Source organism: Molothrus ater, chromosome 11 (genome assembly GCF_012460135.2).
Source record: "Molothrus ater isolate BHLD 08-10-18 breed brown headed cowbird chromosome 11, BPBGC_Mater_1.1, whole genome shotgun sequence".
In the NCBI taxonomy this organism is placed as follows: Eukaryota; Metazoa; Chordata; class Aves; order Passeriformes; family Icteridae; genus Molothrus; species Molothrus ater.
The window spans coordinates 16,172,598-16,189,212 of NC_050488.2; the positions used below are offsets into that span (position 1 = coordinate 16,172,598).

General features: G+C 40.2%; 1 protein-coding gene across 2 annotated transcripts in view; it reads left to right on the top strand.

Moving 5' to 3' along the window:
• The window catches only part of TAFA1 (TAFA chemokine like family member 1), a 213,179-nt gene extending 197,551 nt beyond the window's left edge, over positions 1-15,628 (top strand). For both annotated transcript variants that reach the window (XM_054515994.1, XM_036390884.2), the window contains exons 4-5: positions 10,068-10,192; positions 14,699-15,628. In XM_054515994.1, coding sequence (XP_054371969.1) covers positions 10,068-10,192; positions 14,699-14,716 — 143 coding nt within the window. In that variant the 3' untranslated portion in view covers positions 14,717-15,628. The remainder of the gene's footprint in view (positions 1-10,067; positions 10,193-14,698) is intronic.
• Positions 15,629-16,615: the final 987 nt, after the last annotated feature.

A 16,615-nucleotide genomic window follows, 5' to 3' on the forward strand; every position in this document is an offset into this window, starting at 1 on the left:
GATGATCTTTGTATAAATTTGGGATTATTCATTCTAAGGACAACAGGGTAAGGTCATTGTATAAATAATTAATAGCACAGAGTTACCTAGAAGAAGTGAAATCCAGGGCCTCTTCCAGGGTAAAAAAAAAAAAAAAAAAAAAGAGGAAAAATATCACAGTGAATGGTAGTGAGTTTTGATCTTTTAAAATAATACAACTCAGAGTTAAATGGAATGGAGGCAAAAAGACATGAGCTGTGCCAATAGCAGTGTGGCCATGAAATTTCAAATGCCCATTAAAAGACTTTTCAGCTCTGTAAAAGGTCTCAGAGTAAATAAGCATTATGAGCACTGGAGGAAAACATAATTTCAAAGGAAAGCTTGTCAGTTAAGGTCAGCTTAATATCCACACTTGAATTTCACTATTTGTAAGTCTTGCTGATAAGCTTTTATAATTGAGTTACTTCTCTTATTCCATGCATATTGAAGCAGTAATTAAGCTATGATATGGAATACAAAATATCGTGTGCTCAATTCATCAATTTTTGTTCAGTCTTGCAGTTCTTGTTCCAATTGCACTGGCATTGTTGCACTGAAATATCTCCCAATCTATCATGTCAAGATTATGCATGATGTAATTTGTAATAGCAGCTAGGGATTTGTTTACAAAAAACAAATGTTCCTTTAATCTCTGAAACAAAATTAGACTTGTCTTACATCACAGAACAAAGATAGCTGAATGAATACAACACCTTTAATAAATCAGTAATTACCTTGTGTAGTTCCAGTTGGCTCATTTAACTTGACCTTTGAAAACAACTTCCTCCACACGGATTTTAAAATGTGCTCTTCTGCACTGTGGAGATAGGAGTGCTCTAAAGGTGCATTATTTCTACCACAACAATTCCCACTTCATGGAAGAGAATTTGGACCTTATTGTCTTTTCCCAGCAGGGATAATTGCAAGTTAACTCAACCACCTCCTCAGGAATTTTGCAGGCTCTGCCTTTCAGTACCACTGTGCATGAAGCAGCAAACACCACGTGCAAGTTCAGAGTGCCATCATTTGAACAATGAAACCTCCCTTGGTTTTCCTTTCACGTGGAATCCTCCCTGCAATGAGAGCACAGGACATCTGACCCTGTGCAGGGTGGGCTTGGGTTGGTGGAGAGCTGAATAAACAAATTTCTGTACCTGGACTGAAATATCTGGTGGGTGCAGACACCAGCAAAGGGCTGCTCCCACCCTTCCCTGGGATTTTGCTCCAGGAATCTTCCAGTTCTGATTATTATCCTCTTTCCATCCTTTTTAAGGGGAGAGCAGCAGATGGCTTCATGTACTTCACACCTCTTTGCAGTCTCTTTTCCCAAAGACTCCTTGACATCCAGATTTTAGCAGAAACATGGAACCATAGAATCACAGAATGGTTTGGATTGGAGGGGACCTATAAAGCCCATCTCATTCCACCCCCTGCCATGGGCAGGGCACCTTCCACTGTCCCAGGCTGCTCCAAGCCCTGTCCAGCCTTGGGCACTTCCAGGGATCCAGGGGCAGCCACAGCTGCTCTGGGCACCTGTGCCAGGGCATTTAAAGCACAGAGAACTTAGCTTTTTTCACAGAGAAAGAGAGGGACAGTATAATAGCTTGCATTTCAAAATGAAAGCCTAAACCAAAACCATTTTTCACAGGAAAAGAGTACACACAAAAAAAAAAAAAAAAAGAAAGAAAGAAAAAAGAAAAAAACACCAAAAAAAACCCTAACAAATAAAAAGGTGTCTTTCATTGACTAATGACAGATAATCACATCATACCCTATTAATTTCTGTAGATTCAATGGAGGAATTTTCTATGTATTACAGGAATCTGTTAACAAGAGTTTCTCTGCTAATGTATACTTGGTAAAACACAATTTATACCCAAGTGGTACACCAGAATTTAATTTCATAACTGATAACCCTCCAATATATTATGCATGCTTTGTTATGCCTTATAAATGCATTACAGTTATATAATTTATTCATTTCCAGTGTTCTTTCATGGAGTGCTTTGCTGCCAGGCTGTGATTCTGGCACCTCGTTCAGTCAAAATTTCACAATAGACTTTCACTCTCCTGAGCCCATTTCACAGCTTTTCCCTTCCACATCCCCAAACCCAACACCAGCAGCACAGGAGCTCATGTTTGAGCAAATGGCAGCTTTTACAGACACCAGATTTGGTCTGAATTCTGCAAAAACTGAGGGGTTTTTTTCCCCCTGCTTCTCCAGTAACTGTTGGATAACACACTAAACACAGATTGTTGGTTTACATATATATATTTACATATATATACATATATATATATATATATGAGCTTTACAATCCCAGCAGCTACTGGAGGAATAGCACTCCAAGGCCACCCACAAAGCTTTGTGTACACCCCTAATCTTCATCTCACAGCTCACAGCCTGGCACTTCTCCCTCTGCATTTCAACTCATTCATTTACTTCATTAACGAATTATTGTTCCTGAAAAATTACCATTGCATGCAGATAATTCTTTGATTAGTCCTCAACTCTGGTCAGAAACATGTCTGTGAATATTTATAGGTAGTTTCTTATAGTCTTTCCAAATATATACAAATATGTTGCATTTCTTTGGCATTTCATTAAATGTATAACAATAAGATTAAACTCTCACTGGGTTATCTGAAGCCATTCAAAGAGGGTATAAATAACATTGCTTCATTGCAGAAATTCTTTAGCAGCCTGCAGTCAGCCTTGTTCTGTAGGGAAGAGTGGATTCAGTTCCAAACTTTAGTAATAAATAGAAGCCATGGGTGTCCCTAACCTACAAAAGAACCCCAGACAGGTTGGGAGGGGGTCCTCAGTCACCCACATTCCCATCAGCTCCCTGAATGCTGGATTTCATGTTCTCATCAGCCTCATTAGCACTCATTAGTGCCAGCAGGCTGCTCTCAAATGCCCCACTCCCTTTGCAGTATGTCAACTACCAATAAACTCACACACCTAAAACTATAAACAAAGTTGGCAGCTTGATGTTTGCCTTGGATATATGTTGCTGTGCAAGAATTCAGGAAATTCCAAGAAAAAATATAGGACTGTGTTCTAGCACTCTGGAAGGTCATAGAATACACTGTGCACTTTTGGGGAGACAAGTTTATCATACATGATTTATTTTATCATTTCTGGTCCTTTCTCTCTGCCACAGATATCTGCAAAAATCTGTTTTGTTGAGGCTTGCTCTGCCTCTCCTTTGCAGAAATCCAGTTTCCTGAAAGATAATGTGCTGAGGCTCCTGTTAGAATATCAACTATAATCCATGACTTTCAGAGAAAAAGTCTCAAGCTTTAGTCATGTCTGAGTTCAGTGGAATGTGGAATAATTTCAGCTTAAAAAAGCCTGCCACACTTTTTGAGTACAGGATTATCAAATGAGAACAGGGTTGAGAGCCAGCTGCCAGCACAACTGGCCTGGGACCTGCTGGCATCTCCTGAAGGAGTGCCACAAGAGGCCTCCCAGCCTGACAGCTTCTTGCTGGCTTCATTTTTGTATTTCCTAAAATCCCGGACTTTGAAAAGATCTCACAAGTTGAGCCGTGAGCGGCTGAGGAACATTTTGATTTCTTTTCTTTGTCGTTGCTGCTGAGACCTTCCCAGCTCAGCAAATGGTTATGCAAATTCTACAGTTCTCCTTAAACTCTGGGTGCTTTATCTGTGTGCTAACAAATCAGTGTTTTAGCCCTGGACATCTGGGCACACTTTACAGCTGCCCAAAGGAGCTGGGTGCTGTCACTGTCCATGGACTCAGGAAAGTGATGATGCACATTCACTCACCAAGATGCTGCCCATGAGGAATCCTGGTCCCACATCAGCTGTGGGAGCCCCTCAGCCACGTGTCTAAGCAGCAGTTGTTTCCAGCAGTGCAAAGAAAAGGACATGGAAAAATGGCAAAGCTGCAGCAGTTGACACTCCCAATCTGAACAGCATTGAGGGCAAGAAATTCCTTGGCAAAATCGAAGATTTTATGTGAAATTTGATCCTTAACAGACCATCTCCATTCAGCTCAAAGGCAGGAATGTGCTTAAGGACTTTCTGACAGCGCTTCACAATATTTTAATGTTATAATTTATTTTCATAGTACCTGAGAAACCCATTTTTCAAGTTGTACAATTGGAGAAAAAATGTCACTCCCAAACTGCTGCAATTCAGTGTTAAAGTTCAGCAGGACGGAAGAGGCAGAGGGCCACATACAAGGAAACACAGCAAGAATAACTCATCCTCTAAGTAAATAAAATTGCAAATGGCAAACTGGTATAGCAAGGAGATGATTTACCTGTAGTACAAGAGAAGGTGAGAAGGAAAGCTGGGATTAAACAAACCTTGGGAGTTTCTGCTTCTCAGGCCATTAGCCACCACCACCTCTATTGGTCACATTGTTATGAGGGATGCACACAACATGTTTATGTCATTTTTCCTAATTTATTAATTTCCTAATTTAATAGCAGTATGTTGGCTGCTAGGAGATGGCAGTGTAAGTGGTTTTTCTCTAGTGAGGCTTCCCATGCTGTCGAATTAGCACCCTTATTTGCTGGTTTATGCAGGTATTGAAAGGAAATTGTTCATGGATTCCTTGCATTTAATCTGCCCTTTCATATTTAATGGTGCAGCCCACAGCATTGTTCAGACATGTAATACACTCTTAAAAATATCTTACTCTAGCTGCTGAATATTTTGTAATGGAGAACCAGGAATTCTGAATGGAAAAAAAATTAAGATCTTCAATTCTTTCAATTCTATCAGTGAATTAATAGAACATTTTTTAAAAGCCTGGAGAGTATCACAAGGATCAGAGTGTTCAGGAAAAAAAAAAGCAGTTTAGGATGCTGATGTCTTTTTAATGTTTACTACAATTAAAAAATATTGAATTAACTCAGCAAGACTGAATTTGAGGCAATTAGAGATGTGAGACACCACTTGCTAGACTGATTGCATTGTACTTGTATTTTAAACAGGAGAAATGTCCATTTTCCCAGAGCTATGAGAGGTCTGTTATCAAAGTCTGTGAAGCATTGCACTGCAGGAACATTAGATTGATACTTCTAAAATTGAGTAAGATTGAATTAAAGCAGAGAGTTTGATAGTTTGGACTCCCTGTAGGAAACATCCCGCATTTTTCCCAGGTACCAATATTCAACCTGAAATCTTTTGTTTCGGATTTGTATTCTTTAACTTATCAGATTTCTTCTCTACAGCTCCCAGAGTGGCTGCTATCTCAGTCTGTTTATGAAATACATAACCCTTCAGATGACACTTTCTTTCAGTCCAGTTTTCTCAGCCTCCCAGAAAGTGTGTTCCCACCCCTGTAATTCATTCTGCTCCCCATGACATCCCAATAAACTAAGAGAAACTGCATGTCTCATTCAATTCTCTGAGATTTTGTTGTATAAAGAATAGGTGAGCACAGGGTTACAGTTTTTACCATTCTAGTTTATAATCTTTTTTTCTAAAAAAAAAAAAAAAAGACAAACTGCTTGAAAAATTTTACCCACCTCTGTGCTGTTGCTATTGCCAAAACCTCCATCAGCGCAAGAATCTCTCACAGGGAGTTTGAACTTTCCTTTAATCTAATCCATTTAGAAAATGACTCACAATATATTGAATAAAGTGGAGAAAATTGATATCTTTTCATTAAGCTGACAAAGTCTTTTTCACTTCTGACATCTGTGAAATGTGTTCTCTATTTAAATTTTATTTATATCAATCTTCGCTGGTGGGAATGAGATTAAAACGGAATGCTCTGTACTTGCAGGGAAAACTTTCCCATCCTGCAATGAGTGTCATACTGGCTTTGAAAATTAGCTGCTTATTCCTTGCAGGAACACAACACCTATGACCAGGAGGAGCCACAATCTAATATCTGCATTCCTTTGTATTCCATTTCTATGTAAACAAAACGTGCCCACTTTATCACAGACAAAAAGAGAGCTGCTGTGGCTTTATAATGGCAACTGCAGAAGCAATCTTGGAACATTTTAATACATAGCATGTTCCCTCTAAACTGTTGAAAAATGCATGATGATACTTTGCTCTGTTTCATATTTCAGGGTATTCAATAAACATGAATTAAAGTTATCTGTTACTCTGTGAGGATGGTCTTATTGTTACATTGTTAAATATAATGTCTTTATACTTTTTCCAATATGGACTCTGTCATATTGTTAAAGCAATTTCCTAAATACAAATGCAGAAAAGTTAAGGAGAATTTTATCTACAAAACAAAACAAAAAGAATTTGCATTTTCTCTACAGACAGGAGTAACAAAAATAACAGAAGCAATTGCCTGTGAGTGTCTGGGCTGTGTATGCTCATTTTCTCTGTCCATGTCCTGTTAATCACCTGTAAAACAGCTTTGAAGAACTGAGTAGCTTCAGATTAATGCAAGAACTTGAAGACTGAGAAATGTGAAACATAATAAATTCAGGTGTTTCAACAGGCATCTTTAATCAAATGGATTGTGTATTTTTTACAAACTTTGTTTGGCTCAAGAGGAGGGTGATTGAACAATTAATGTTTCCATGTTGATTTGATCTTTTAGCTGTAGATATATGAAGGTGTTCAGTGCATTTCTACTGGCCCTTAATAGAATATTTTGATGCTGAAATTCAAGGGGTAAACTTTTCCCCAGCCAGCTGCCTTCATGCATCAAAACTTTGTGTTCTAGATGATGCACAGGAGCAAATCAGAGCATGGTCACTACCCTTGTACAACCTCCAAAGGTTCTTGTGAACTTTGAAGGCTGAATCCAACCTAAACTGGCGGTTCCCTGCAGCTGCCTAAGGCTTTGGGCATCATGTTTGGGAACAAATGTATTTTAAAATGCAATAGAATTATGTAAACATGATAAAATATAAGCTATTTTAGTGCTTTTTCCCTATATTCTAGCTGATCTTCAGATTTCTTATTTGTAGTTTATTTGTTTGGAGCCCATGATTTGCAAATGCCATTTTAACCAAATGCTTTTTGTGTGTGTTAGTCCATGCAGACTAAATACATCAAAAGTTAAATATTTTGATCAAAATTATTCCATGGCTTTGCAAACAAATATTTTAGAAAAGCATGATTTAGGCTGAAAAAGAAACCTCAAGAATTTCCCGAAGAAAGTTGCTTTTGTTCCCAGCTCCATGGGTGATATGTTAAGAGTTAAATATTCTTATAAAAGCGGCATTTTCTTGAAAATAGTTCAGATATAAACAATCCCTTTTTTAACCTAGAATGTGATGACCAAAAAAAAAAAAAAAAAGCACTGAAACAAAACACAAGCAAAGCAGGAATAGTCAAGTCTCTTCTGTTCCACATCCTTTTCCTTTCCCCATGTCTCAGTCAATTCAGCCGTGCATGGAGGAACTCCTGTGCTTGTGTATTCCCCAGGCAGTGAGAAGAGCACAGTGAGAAGCACTCCAGAATGCTACAGGTGTCTAATTCAGCATGATGTGAGTACTCACAGCCTGTGCTGCTGGTGATTAACAGGGATCTCTAATTGTCACCCAGCATGAGTGGTTTGGGTCACCGAGAAGCTCAGGTTCCTCAGGATCTGGGGGTTCTTGAATAAAAACCACCCTGAGGGGGAGCATCCTAATTTGAGCAATTTGACCCAACTGCTTCAGCTCATCTCAAAGTGACATAACCTAGAAAGTGACATAAACATAGAAAAGCTGAATCCTTTCCCTGGGGAAGATTTCTCCCCTCCTCCTACAGGTGGGCCCAGTCTCAAATGCTGTGATTCATTTTAAAGTGTTTTCCTCCCTCTTTGAACAGAGCTGGAGGTGTAAAACTTTGAAATCAAGTAGAACTCAAAGGATCAGCAGTACCCAAGGAAGACAACTGGTCCTAAAGATTAAAAGGCTCTTAATAGAAAGAAAACCTATAAACACAAGATTCAAAGAAGGTAATTTGGGTTTTGGATGCCCCTGCCATGGTATGGGGCTGAGGACTAGACCACAGTGAGCTTTGTAGTGCTTCAGACTTAAAAAGGATTTTGCCTACATACAACTTAGAAACAAAGAGGAGCTTTTCATCTGCAAATTTCCCCCATTATAAAAGGAGCCTGGTCTTCAGTCCAGGTGAGGGTGCTCACTGGGAGGGCACTTGGCTGTAATTGCACAATTGTGATCATAAATCAATGATAATATGTATGTATATACTAAAACCTGTACACCACTACATGAGTCAGTTGCCATTAAACTTCAGCACTGCCTTTGCATTTGATTATTTTTCAAGGTCAAGATCTGAATACTTGGGCTGTATTTAACAACATTAAAAAGTAGTGAGATCATTTTAGTTGCTATGATTAGCATTGCTTCTCCATGCTGCTTCTCAGTCAGTATTCACCTCAAATCTCTGGTTTACAGGGTAAACTCCAGGCCAGGGCATTCAGGTTTGTGGGGTTTAGTACCTTGCACTGTAGGATCCTTCTCTGGGGTTATTTAATGCTCCAGCACTGCTCCTAGTACATAATCATGAGCATCACTTTTGATTCCATGGCACAGGATTCTTCTCACACATCCTGAGGATGCTCTGCTCTGATGATTGCTGTGCAGGCCAGTATTTAGCAGGATATGGTTTTTCAGTTTGCCCACTGCACAGTCTATTATTAGAGCACAGATTTCAGCCCTCTTTCATTTTCATGCACAGCAAAGAGAGATCTTTTTTCTCTGCTGTTAGCAGCATTAATGCTACCCTTCTGAAACAGGTGTGTGAGTAGCATCATTAAACTGCCTTGCCAGCACAGGTGTAAAGGGCTTTGTTTGTGTCTTGTATATATTGAGAAATGATATATTATATGATAAAAATCAGATATAAGCTGTGGGAAGAACCCGGAAAGACAACACTGAGAGCTATATGATCCTTGTAGGGCCCCTCAAAATGAAATATTCTACTCAATTTTATATTTAAGAATTTAATTATAAGCTCTGTAATGTCCTTAAATCAATGCATGCACAACAGGGCATTTTCCAGAGCTGAATGGCAGTCAGCTGGTAAATGTATATATAAATATATATATATATGTATGTATAAGACAGCTGCTTCAAAGGTATTTTGTGGGCTTGAAGCAGCCATGAGGGATGATAGGAATGGGTTAAGCATCTCTCTTTGAGTGACTGTGCAGAAAGCTTTGACAGGCTTCCTGAGTGCAACCATGAAATTAATTCTTGCCAGAGAAAGCAAACCACAGAAAGAGCCACTCGTGAGCCAACTCTTCACACTTGCAAGGTTAGCTAAAGTTTATCAAAATCCCCAGACAAAAAATGTCATTAAGATACAGCTAAGGATGTAGTCAGATACCAATTCCCAGGCAAGAAACTTCATTAAGGTACATTCAAGGTTGTAAACATATGTGCCAATTAAATTCAAACAACTGGGTCCAAACACTGCCATTATTTACAATGTTAAATATTTGGAAATTCAAAGTTACTTTTAGAGATAATGTGCTTTCTATAAAATTCATAATTGTGTTTCGACAAGCAGCTTCTGCTGCAGAGTTACCTTACCCTCTGTTTCTAGTTGTGGTGCTCCCTGTGATAGCTTATTGGGAAAGCCAAAAGTCTCCATGGCTTCAAATAATTCTGGACAGATTTCTGGTAAAAAAAAAAAAAATCCAGCTGTAGTTCCTGAAACAAAGCAGACATGTGGAGTACACTGAACCAGAAGTCCTGGAGAATATTCTGAGGACAGTCCCTTCAGACTTGCCTTGTTCTTGTGCATGTCTGTGCAAATCAGATGGGCACTCAGGGAGAGGGGCTGTGAGGATGGATGGTCCTTTGGTCTGCAGCAGAATTGCTGCCATCACAGCATTCCCTGCAGCCACAGCACGGGAGCAGACAGGATCTGCTGTGTGAGGAGGCTGTGGCAAGCAGTGCACTGTCTTAGGCAATACAGGATGCCAAACAAGTAATTAAATGTGAAATCCTTACAGCTGAACTCCAGTTGAAGGGACACTCTGCCTTTTAACTGCAGTGTTAGACCCTTGAGATATTATTTAATTAGATTTGGTCATTGTAACATAGTTGTAAACATTGTCTTTTCTCTTTTAGCTTCTATAGTGATTGGGAAGTGGTGGTGTGAGATGGAGCCCTGCCTAGAAGGAGAGGAATGTAAGACATTGCCTGATAATTCTGGATGGATGTGTGCAACTGGCAATAAAATCAAGACCACCAGAGTAAGTTTCCTTTCTGTCTGCACCCAGGAGGTCTTAACAGGAAAGGGAATCACTAATGGCTGCTCACCCATGTCTTTTCCATAATCATGCCTGCTGTAAAAGCCTTAAAGACCACTGTCATGATCACCCAGTGCTTCTGGCCATAACTGGGTGAAAATTCAGATGGATCAGGCTGGTCAGCTGGGTCCAGGCTTGGTGATCATCAGGTTGGAGCTGCTGAATTGCCAGGTCACTTTCTTACAGAGTTTGTCACCACAAGATACCCCTAATGCGCATCCCTGAGTCCCTTTCTGGTGGCTAAAGGGAAGAACGTGAGCTCAGAGGGATCTGCTGGACCCTAAATCCATTCCTTGGCTGTTCCAGGCCACATCTGGATTAGCACATATGTAAAAGTGCTTTGGAGCAGAGGACTCAGCTCTCTGTGTGCACTGCAGCTCTCACATGGAGCGGCTCCAGCCCCATGAACTCATCAGTGACAGGCTCTTGAGATGCTGCAGGTCAGGTAGCACAGGCCAACAGGTGACAACATCTTTCACCCCACCGTGCCAGGAACAGGCAGAGGGAGGGTGTGAATGAGCTGCCTAAACTCCCACTATGGGATTACCTTGGGAACAAAAGTGTTTTTCAGAAACAGACTCCAGCTTTTCTTTTGCGTTGTGTGATTGTTTCACAACCATTGTCTTTAAACTGTCACCTATACCTGTATTCAAAAATTTTAATTAACGAATTTTCATATCACAATTGAATTTTTTCCCAAGAAAATTACATGGTTGTCAACTTAAAATGCTTTTATAAATATATAGATTTTCATTTTCTGTGAATTGGAAAATGGCTTTTGAAATCTACTAAATGAAAAAGAGCGAATTTTCAGTATTTTTTCCCTGTTTGATAAGCAATTCTACATACTCATGCCCACCTGCTAATTCACAGGAATGTGCAGCATAGTGTTGTGATTTCCTGACTTTTTCCTTTCTCTCCAATCCTAACTCCAATCATTTTTCATGTCTTCTAGGCCTCCTGTTGAAGGAGGAGATTTTACCCTAATTGATCCCCTTGGCACCTGAATCCTTTTCTTGCCCTCCACAGGACCTACCCCAGGATGAATTATTTGTATTGCAACCCTCATTTCTGGAGCAGAGCCTTCTGCCCCACCAACACATTAAATTATCAGGACACCTACTGACTTAGGAGGTTTTCTTTGTAGGAAGCAATCAGTGGCCCCCAAAAACAAGATCCATGTGATCTCTTTGTCACCTCCCAGAGAAAAGGAGGAAGGAAGGAGGGAACTGGGATTCCCTGACTCAGTTTCTTTCTGTGGTGCTGTTCCTCCAAATCTCTCTGTGCCCACAGCTGATCTCTTCCACTGCAGCACCACTGAAAAGCTGTTTCCTAATGAGTGTGCCTTGCAGTTAAATTAAAAAATCCTAGGCCACAAATTCACTACATGTCCTTTCCAGTGAGGAAATTGGGGAGTTAAAATGGAAGAAAGTGATGTAGAACTAAGAGGCAGCATGAAGTATCTTATACAATAATTCAGCCCTTCTGCAATCTGTCTACAAGTTATATAATTGAGGAATTGCATTTTCTTTCTTCAGTGAAGCTGTCCTTCTCTTAACTCCCCCAGTCCTCATCACATAAACTAGTTTAAGGCAATGGAAGTGATTGCTAGAAATTTAGGAGCTTCATTAATATGCAGATGTATGGTCCAATCTATTCAGTATGCATTATTGTATTTCATTTGAATTAAATACTTGCAGAGTGAGTGCTCATAACTGAAAAAATATTTCTTCATTTACCCACAGGAGTTATTTTAATTAGCTTGTGAGGGGAGTACCTTATGGTGCTGCTTCCAGTAGAATTTTGCTTTGTTGCTGTAAAATATCATTACAGAACCCAATTGACAAAGGCAACATGACATGATGTGCTCAGCAACTGTCTCTTGCATTTTCTAAGGAGAAATTCTGCTTCTTAGTCCCTGGAACTCTGCTCCAATTCGTACCACTGTGTCAACTCTAGAACATAAATATAAAATAATGAAAGCAATCAGATCCTAAAACAGGCTTTTTTTTTTTTTCCTCTCTCTTTGTTTTGCCATTTCAGACAGCAGCAGTGAATGAGATTACAATGTAATCTGCCCTGACCAGAATCCAGGTTCCAAGACTGGGCCATGTGTGTCTAATTTGAGTAGTTAAGGAATTTAAGAAGGCAGAAGAAACAAGACAAATCAGTCAACACCCCAGCTCTCTCTGTGGTGATTAGGCAGAAGGCTACAGCCATTCTCCATAGGCTGTAAACTGTTTTAATGAAGCCTTTTCCTTACACTTAATACATTTACATTAGCTGCTGTCCTGACATGGAAAACATTCCCATTTATGACTCTTGGGATTAAGGTACCCATTAGTACATTCTTCCAGACCCACAATAAATTAAATCACATATAAGCATATGTGTATGTTTTTTATACATGTACATATATGTATATAGTGTATGTTTTTATATATATACATATATGTATATGTATATATTTACATTTATATTTCTGAATACATGGATATACAATAGATATCATTTTCTAGGCTAGTGCATAACTTCAGTTGGGTCTCACATGTGATTAACATTGATTAGTGTCAGAAAGAGGTGGACAACAGACTCAGTGAAGTCTTTACCAGCATATTCCTCATTGCTTCCTTTTCATGTATTTATTTCTGTGTTTAGCCCTTTAGCAAAGTTCACTAATTAAGTTTTTAAAGCCAAATTATAAAGCTCACACCTTCCTTAAATGGATTTGTTTTCTATTGATGGTCAGGCAGGTGACAAACACTGGAAGGAAATAATATTGTCATTCAATTTCTGGAGCGGTTTCAATGTTCATTTAATTCCTTGTCACTCCTTCTTTTTTTTTTTTTTTAATTTATTTAAGAACTTTCAGTGCTTTCCTTAAAAATGTGGGGCCCTTGGAGCTGTGCTAGAACCTGCTGGAGGTCACCTTGCCACCTCCAGCACAGCAACTGGCACCAGTGGAAATAGAAGAGCAGCAGCTCGGGCTGGATGCTGCTGATATTCTGGATCATGGAAATTATTGTGTTGGTCAGCTGGGAATGGGCAGAGGAGCTCAGCTCAAAGCCCCTCTCCAGTTTCTCAGCCTGTGCCTTGTGCTACAGCCTGGTTTGATCAGTTTTAACCAGCTTTAACAAGCTTTGACCCATCTGAACTGGTTCTGAGCAGTTTGAACTGGTTTTGATAGGTTTGATTTGGTTTGAACTGGTTTAAACTGATGTCTACCATTTTTATCCTGTTTTAGCCATTTTAATCTGGTTTCAACTGGTTTAATCTGGTTTAAACCATTTGTTTCAGTTTTAAGTGGTGGGATTCAGTTTGATTCCATTTGAACCAGCTGGATCTCATGTAAATTTACTGCTGTGTTTAATCGTTTATAATTAGATATAATAATTTATAGTTAGATAATAATCTGTAGCCCTGATTTAATGGCCAAGCCTGACCATATTCAAGTCAATGTGAGTTTCAATGCTGACCCAGTTGCCTGGCAAAGGGCTGAACCCCTCATGGTGTTCATCTGGGTGAACCAGCACAGCAAAAGCATAACAAAAGCATTTCCTTGAGAGCACTATTTCTGCTGTGGGACAGTTGTTCTTATTTCAGCATCCTAAAAAAACTCCTGGGCATTGGTGTTTCCCCTTGCAGCATTAGTGCAGCACTCAGATCAATTTTGGTGGTGGTCACAAGGAGGGATGGGTTTTGGTCTGTGGCAGGGTGTGTTATCTCACACAGGGTGAGGAGATGGAGTAGTTGCTGTGGCCCTGCACTCTGGGGAAGTGAGTTGGAGGGGTTCCAAACAAACCTGAAAGGTGGATGGATGCTCCTGCCTGTCTTGTCCAGCAGAAGTCACTGGAATCACTCTGGGAAGGGGAGGTGGAAGGCTGGGGTGAATCTGTCCTGGCTCGTCCTTCTTGCTTGAAGGGCTCCCACAAGGAAGATAGAGAGAGACTCTCTATAAGGGCATTAGGGGACAGCACAAGAGAGAATGGCTTCAGACTAACAGACAGGAGGTTTAGATTGGATATTAGGAATGAATTCTTCCCTGTAAGGGTGGTGAGGCCCTGGCACAGGCTGCCCAGAGAAGCTGTGGCTGCCTCACCCCTGGAAATGTCCAAGGCCAGGTTGGACAGGGCTTGGAGCAACCTGGGGTAGTGGAAGGTGTCCCTGCCAACCCAAGACATTCTGTGATGTCCAGCACCACCAGCCCAGGTGGTTAAAGCACATCCAGTCTCTCCCAAGGCAGAGGCAGGATCTCACTCAGGATCTGTCTCTTGCATATTTTTACACCCCTGCAGCGCTAAAAGACACACACCCCTCTGGTATTTCATTTAAACTCAGCTATATCAATCAGCTGTATCCCACAGAGCCTGGGTCTTTCTTTTCCAAAAGACTATATTTAAAAAATAACATATTATGCATAACTGACTCTTTCCCATTTTCTCACTGCAGATCCACCCAAGGACTTAACAGAGCGCCCACGTCTGCATGGAGACAGTGAAAGCCTGGCTGATTTATGAGGACAAAGTATTGAAAGTTTAAAACCATCTCAGCATTTCCAAGCCAAATGGATTTCTTATTTGCACTTTGACTGTTTACCAGAAAACAACAGTGGCTTTACTGTGTGAAAGAAAGGATTCGGTGGAAATAATGGCCCTGATTTTTGACAGCTGAAAATAAAAAATGAAGAAAGTGGTTCCTTTGCTAAAGTTTCTGAGATTGCAAAGTACAAGCAACAGTATAAGTTTGGATCTACAATTTACTTTATACCAGTTAAAGTATATATATATAGAAATATATATATATTAATATATGATATTTTGAAATAAAAGCCTCACTCTTCAAGAAATTGAATAGTACCACACTTTTCTGCAGCTGCTGTATTTTTTTTTTCCTTTTTTGCAATGGTCTGGAAGTTCCCTACCTGTTTGAGAGAGAAATGTGGCAGTGAAGAGGCAAAGCAAACCTGCTGTGGTACAAGGACGCCTAAGAGCTACACGAATCCTACCGATGCAGCATCCAGAGCTTCCTGTTCCCTTCGGCAGAATTTTGAGGGCATTTGTTGTTCCACTTTGTGTTCTGGAGGCTTTTCCCCTTGTGCAATACTAGCATGCTGGCTTTGCTTCATTAACCATACTTGATTGATATATAATGATGATAATTCTATCCTCCTCCAGGAAAATATTTTTAGAGCTGTTAGATATTCCATGAAGAAGAGATGGACAACTACTGAGTGAAGTACAGTATGTATTAAAAGTTTATTTGGCAGAGTTTGGTAGACTGTGAGCTCCCTTCTTATTAAAGATGTACTGTACATACAATGTCTTCAGACTTTGTATAGCTCCTAGAGACTCCAGTAAAAACCCAGTAACCACCTCCAAAGCTTTGCATTGTTGGCTCACTAATTCTTTGAAACAACAACAAAGCTACTTCTTTCCAGACTGGTATGTGAGGGGAGTTTTTCATACAGTTTGGTGTTTCAGGAGCCCATTTGCAGTTGGCAAACAGGCACCTCACCTTAAGCATGCCTCTGTGGACACCTGGCTATGTGCTCTTACCCCACAGCACACATGGGAGAACTGCCTAAATTTAGGTTTCCCTCATTGCCAGGCTAATTCTCATTTGCCACCAGCTAAAAGCATTCACATAAGCAATTCCATGGCATAGCAAATGCCCAGCAGTTTGTGGCAAGCACAAACTTGTGGCTGATCCCTTTACTTTCAGAATAGTTTCTTTCAGTTTATTTTCAGTCTGTTTCTTGCTATGGTGAATTCAGCTGATCTGAGATGCTCCTCAGCAAGAATCTGTCCACAGAGACCTTGACCCAGTCACTGCTGAACTCCCATTTCTGGCTGATCTGTAGCTGTTCACCAGGCAGTCTGGCCCTGGCATTGCTGAAGAAAGATCAAATCTGAGGGCTGAAATGTGTGAGCCTATTTCACATTCCCAGGCACTTTTGTGAGCAATCCAATTAATTTCAGGGGGTTTATTGGTGTGGAAAAGTGTCTTGCTGTCACGCATAAGTCTGCACAATCTACCCTTCAGTCTGCCTAATGCTACCAAATGAAGGAGGAATAGGGAATTGTAAAACTAGTTCTGTTCAGTCCAGCTTCATCCCTTTAATATTTCCAATTTCCTTTCAGCCTGCTTACCTGTCTCTCACAGGATGCCTTTGGCCATGCTGATCACTTTTAATCCAATGCAGAGGAAGTGCTGCACTTCCCATCCTAGATTTGGTTGAAATTCTCCCACTGAGTCTCTTTCCCCTTCAGGGTAACCACTTCAGTCCTGATGCTTCAAGAGGCAGAAATTGTCACTGTAATTACAGTGCAGATTAAAGCAGCCAAATGACGTGTCACGCCATATTCC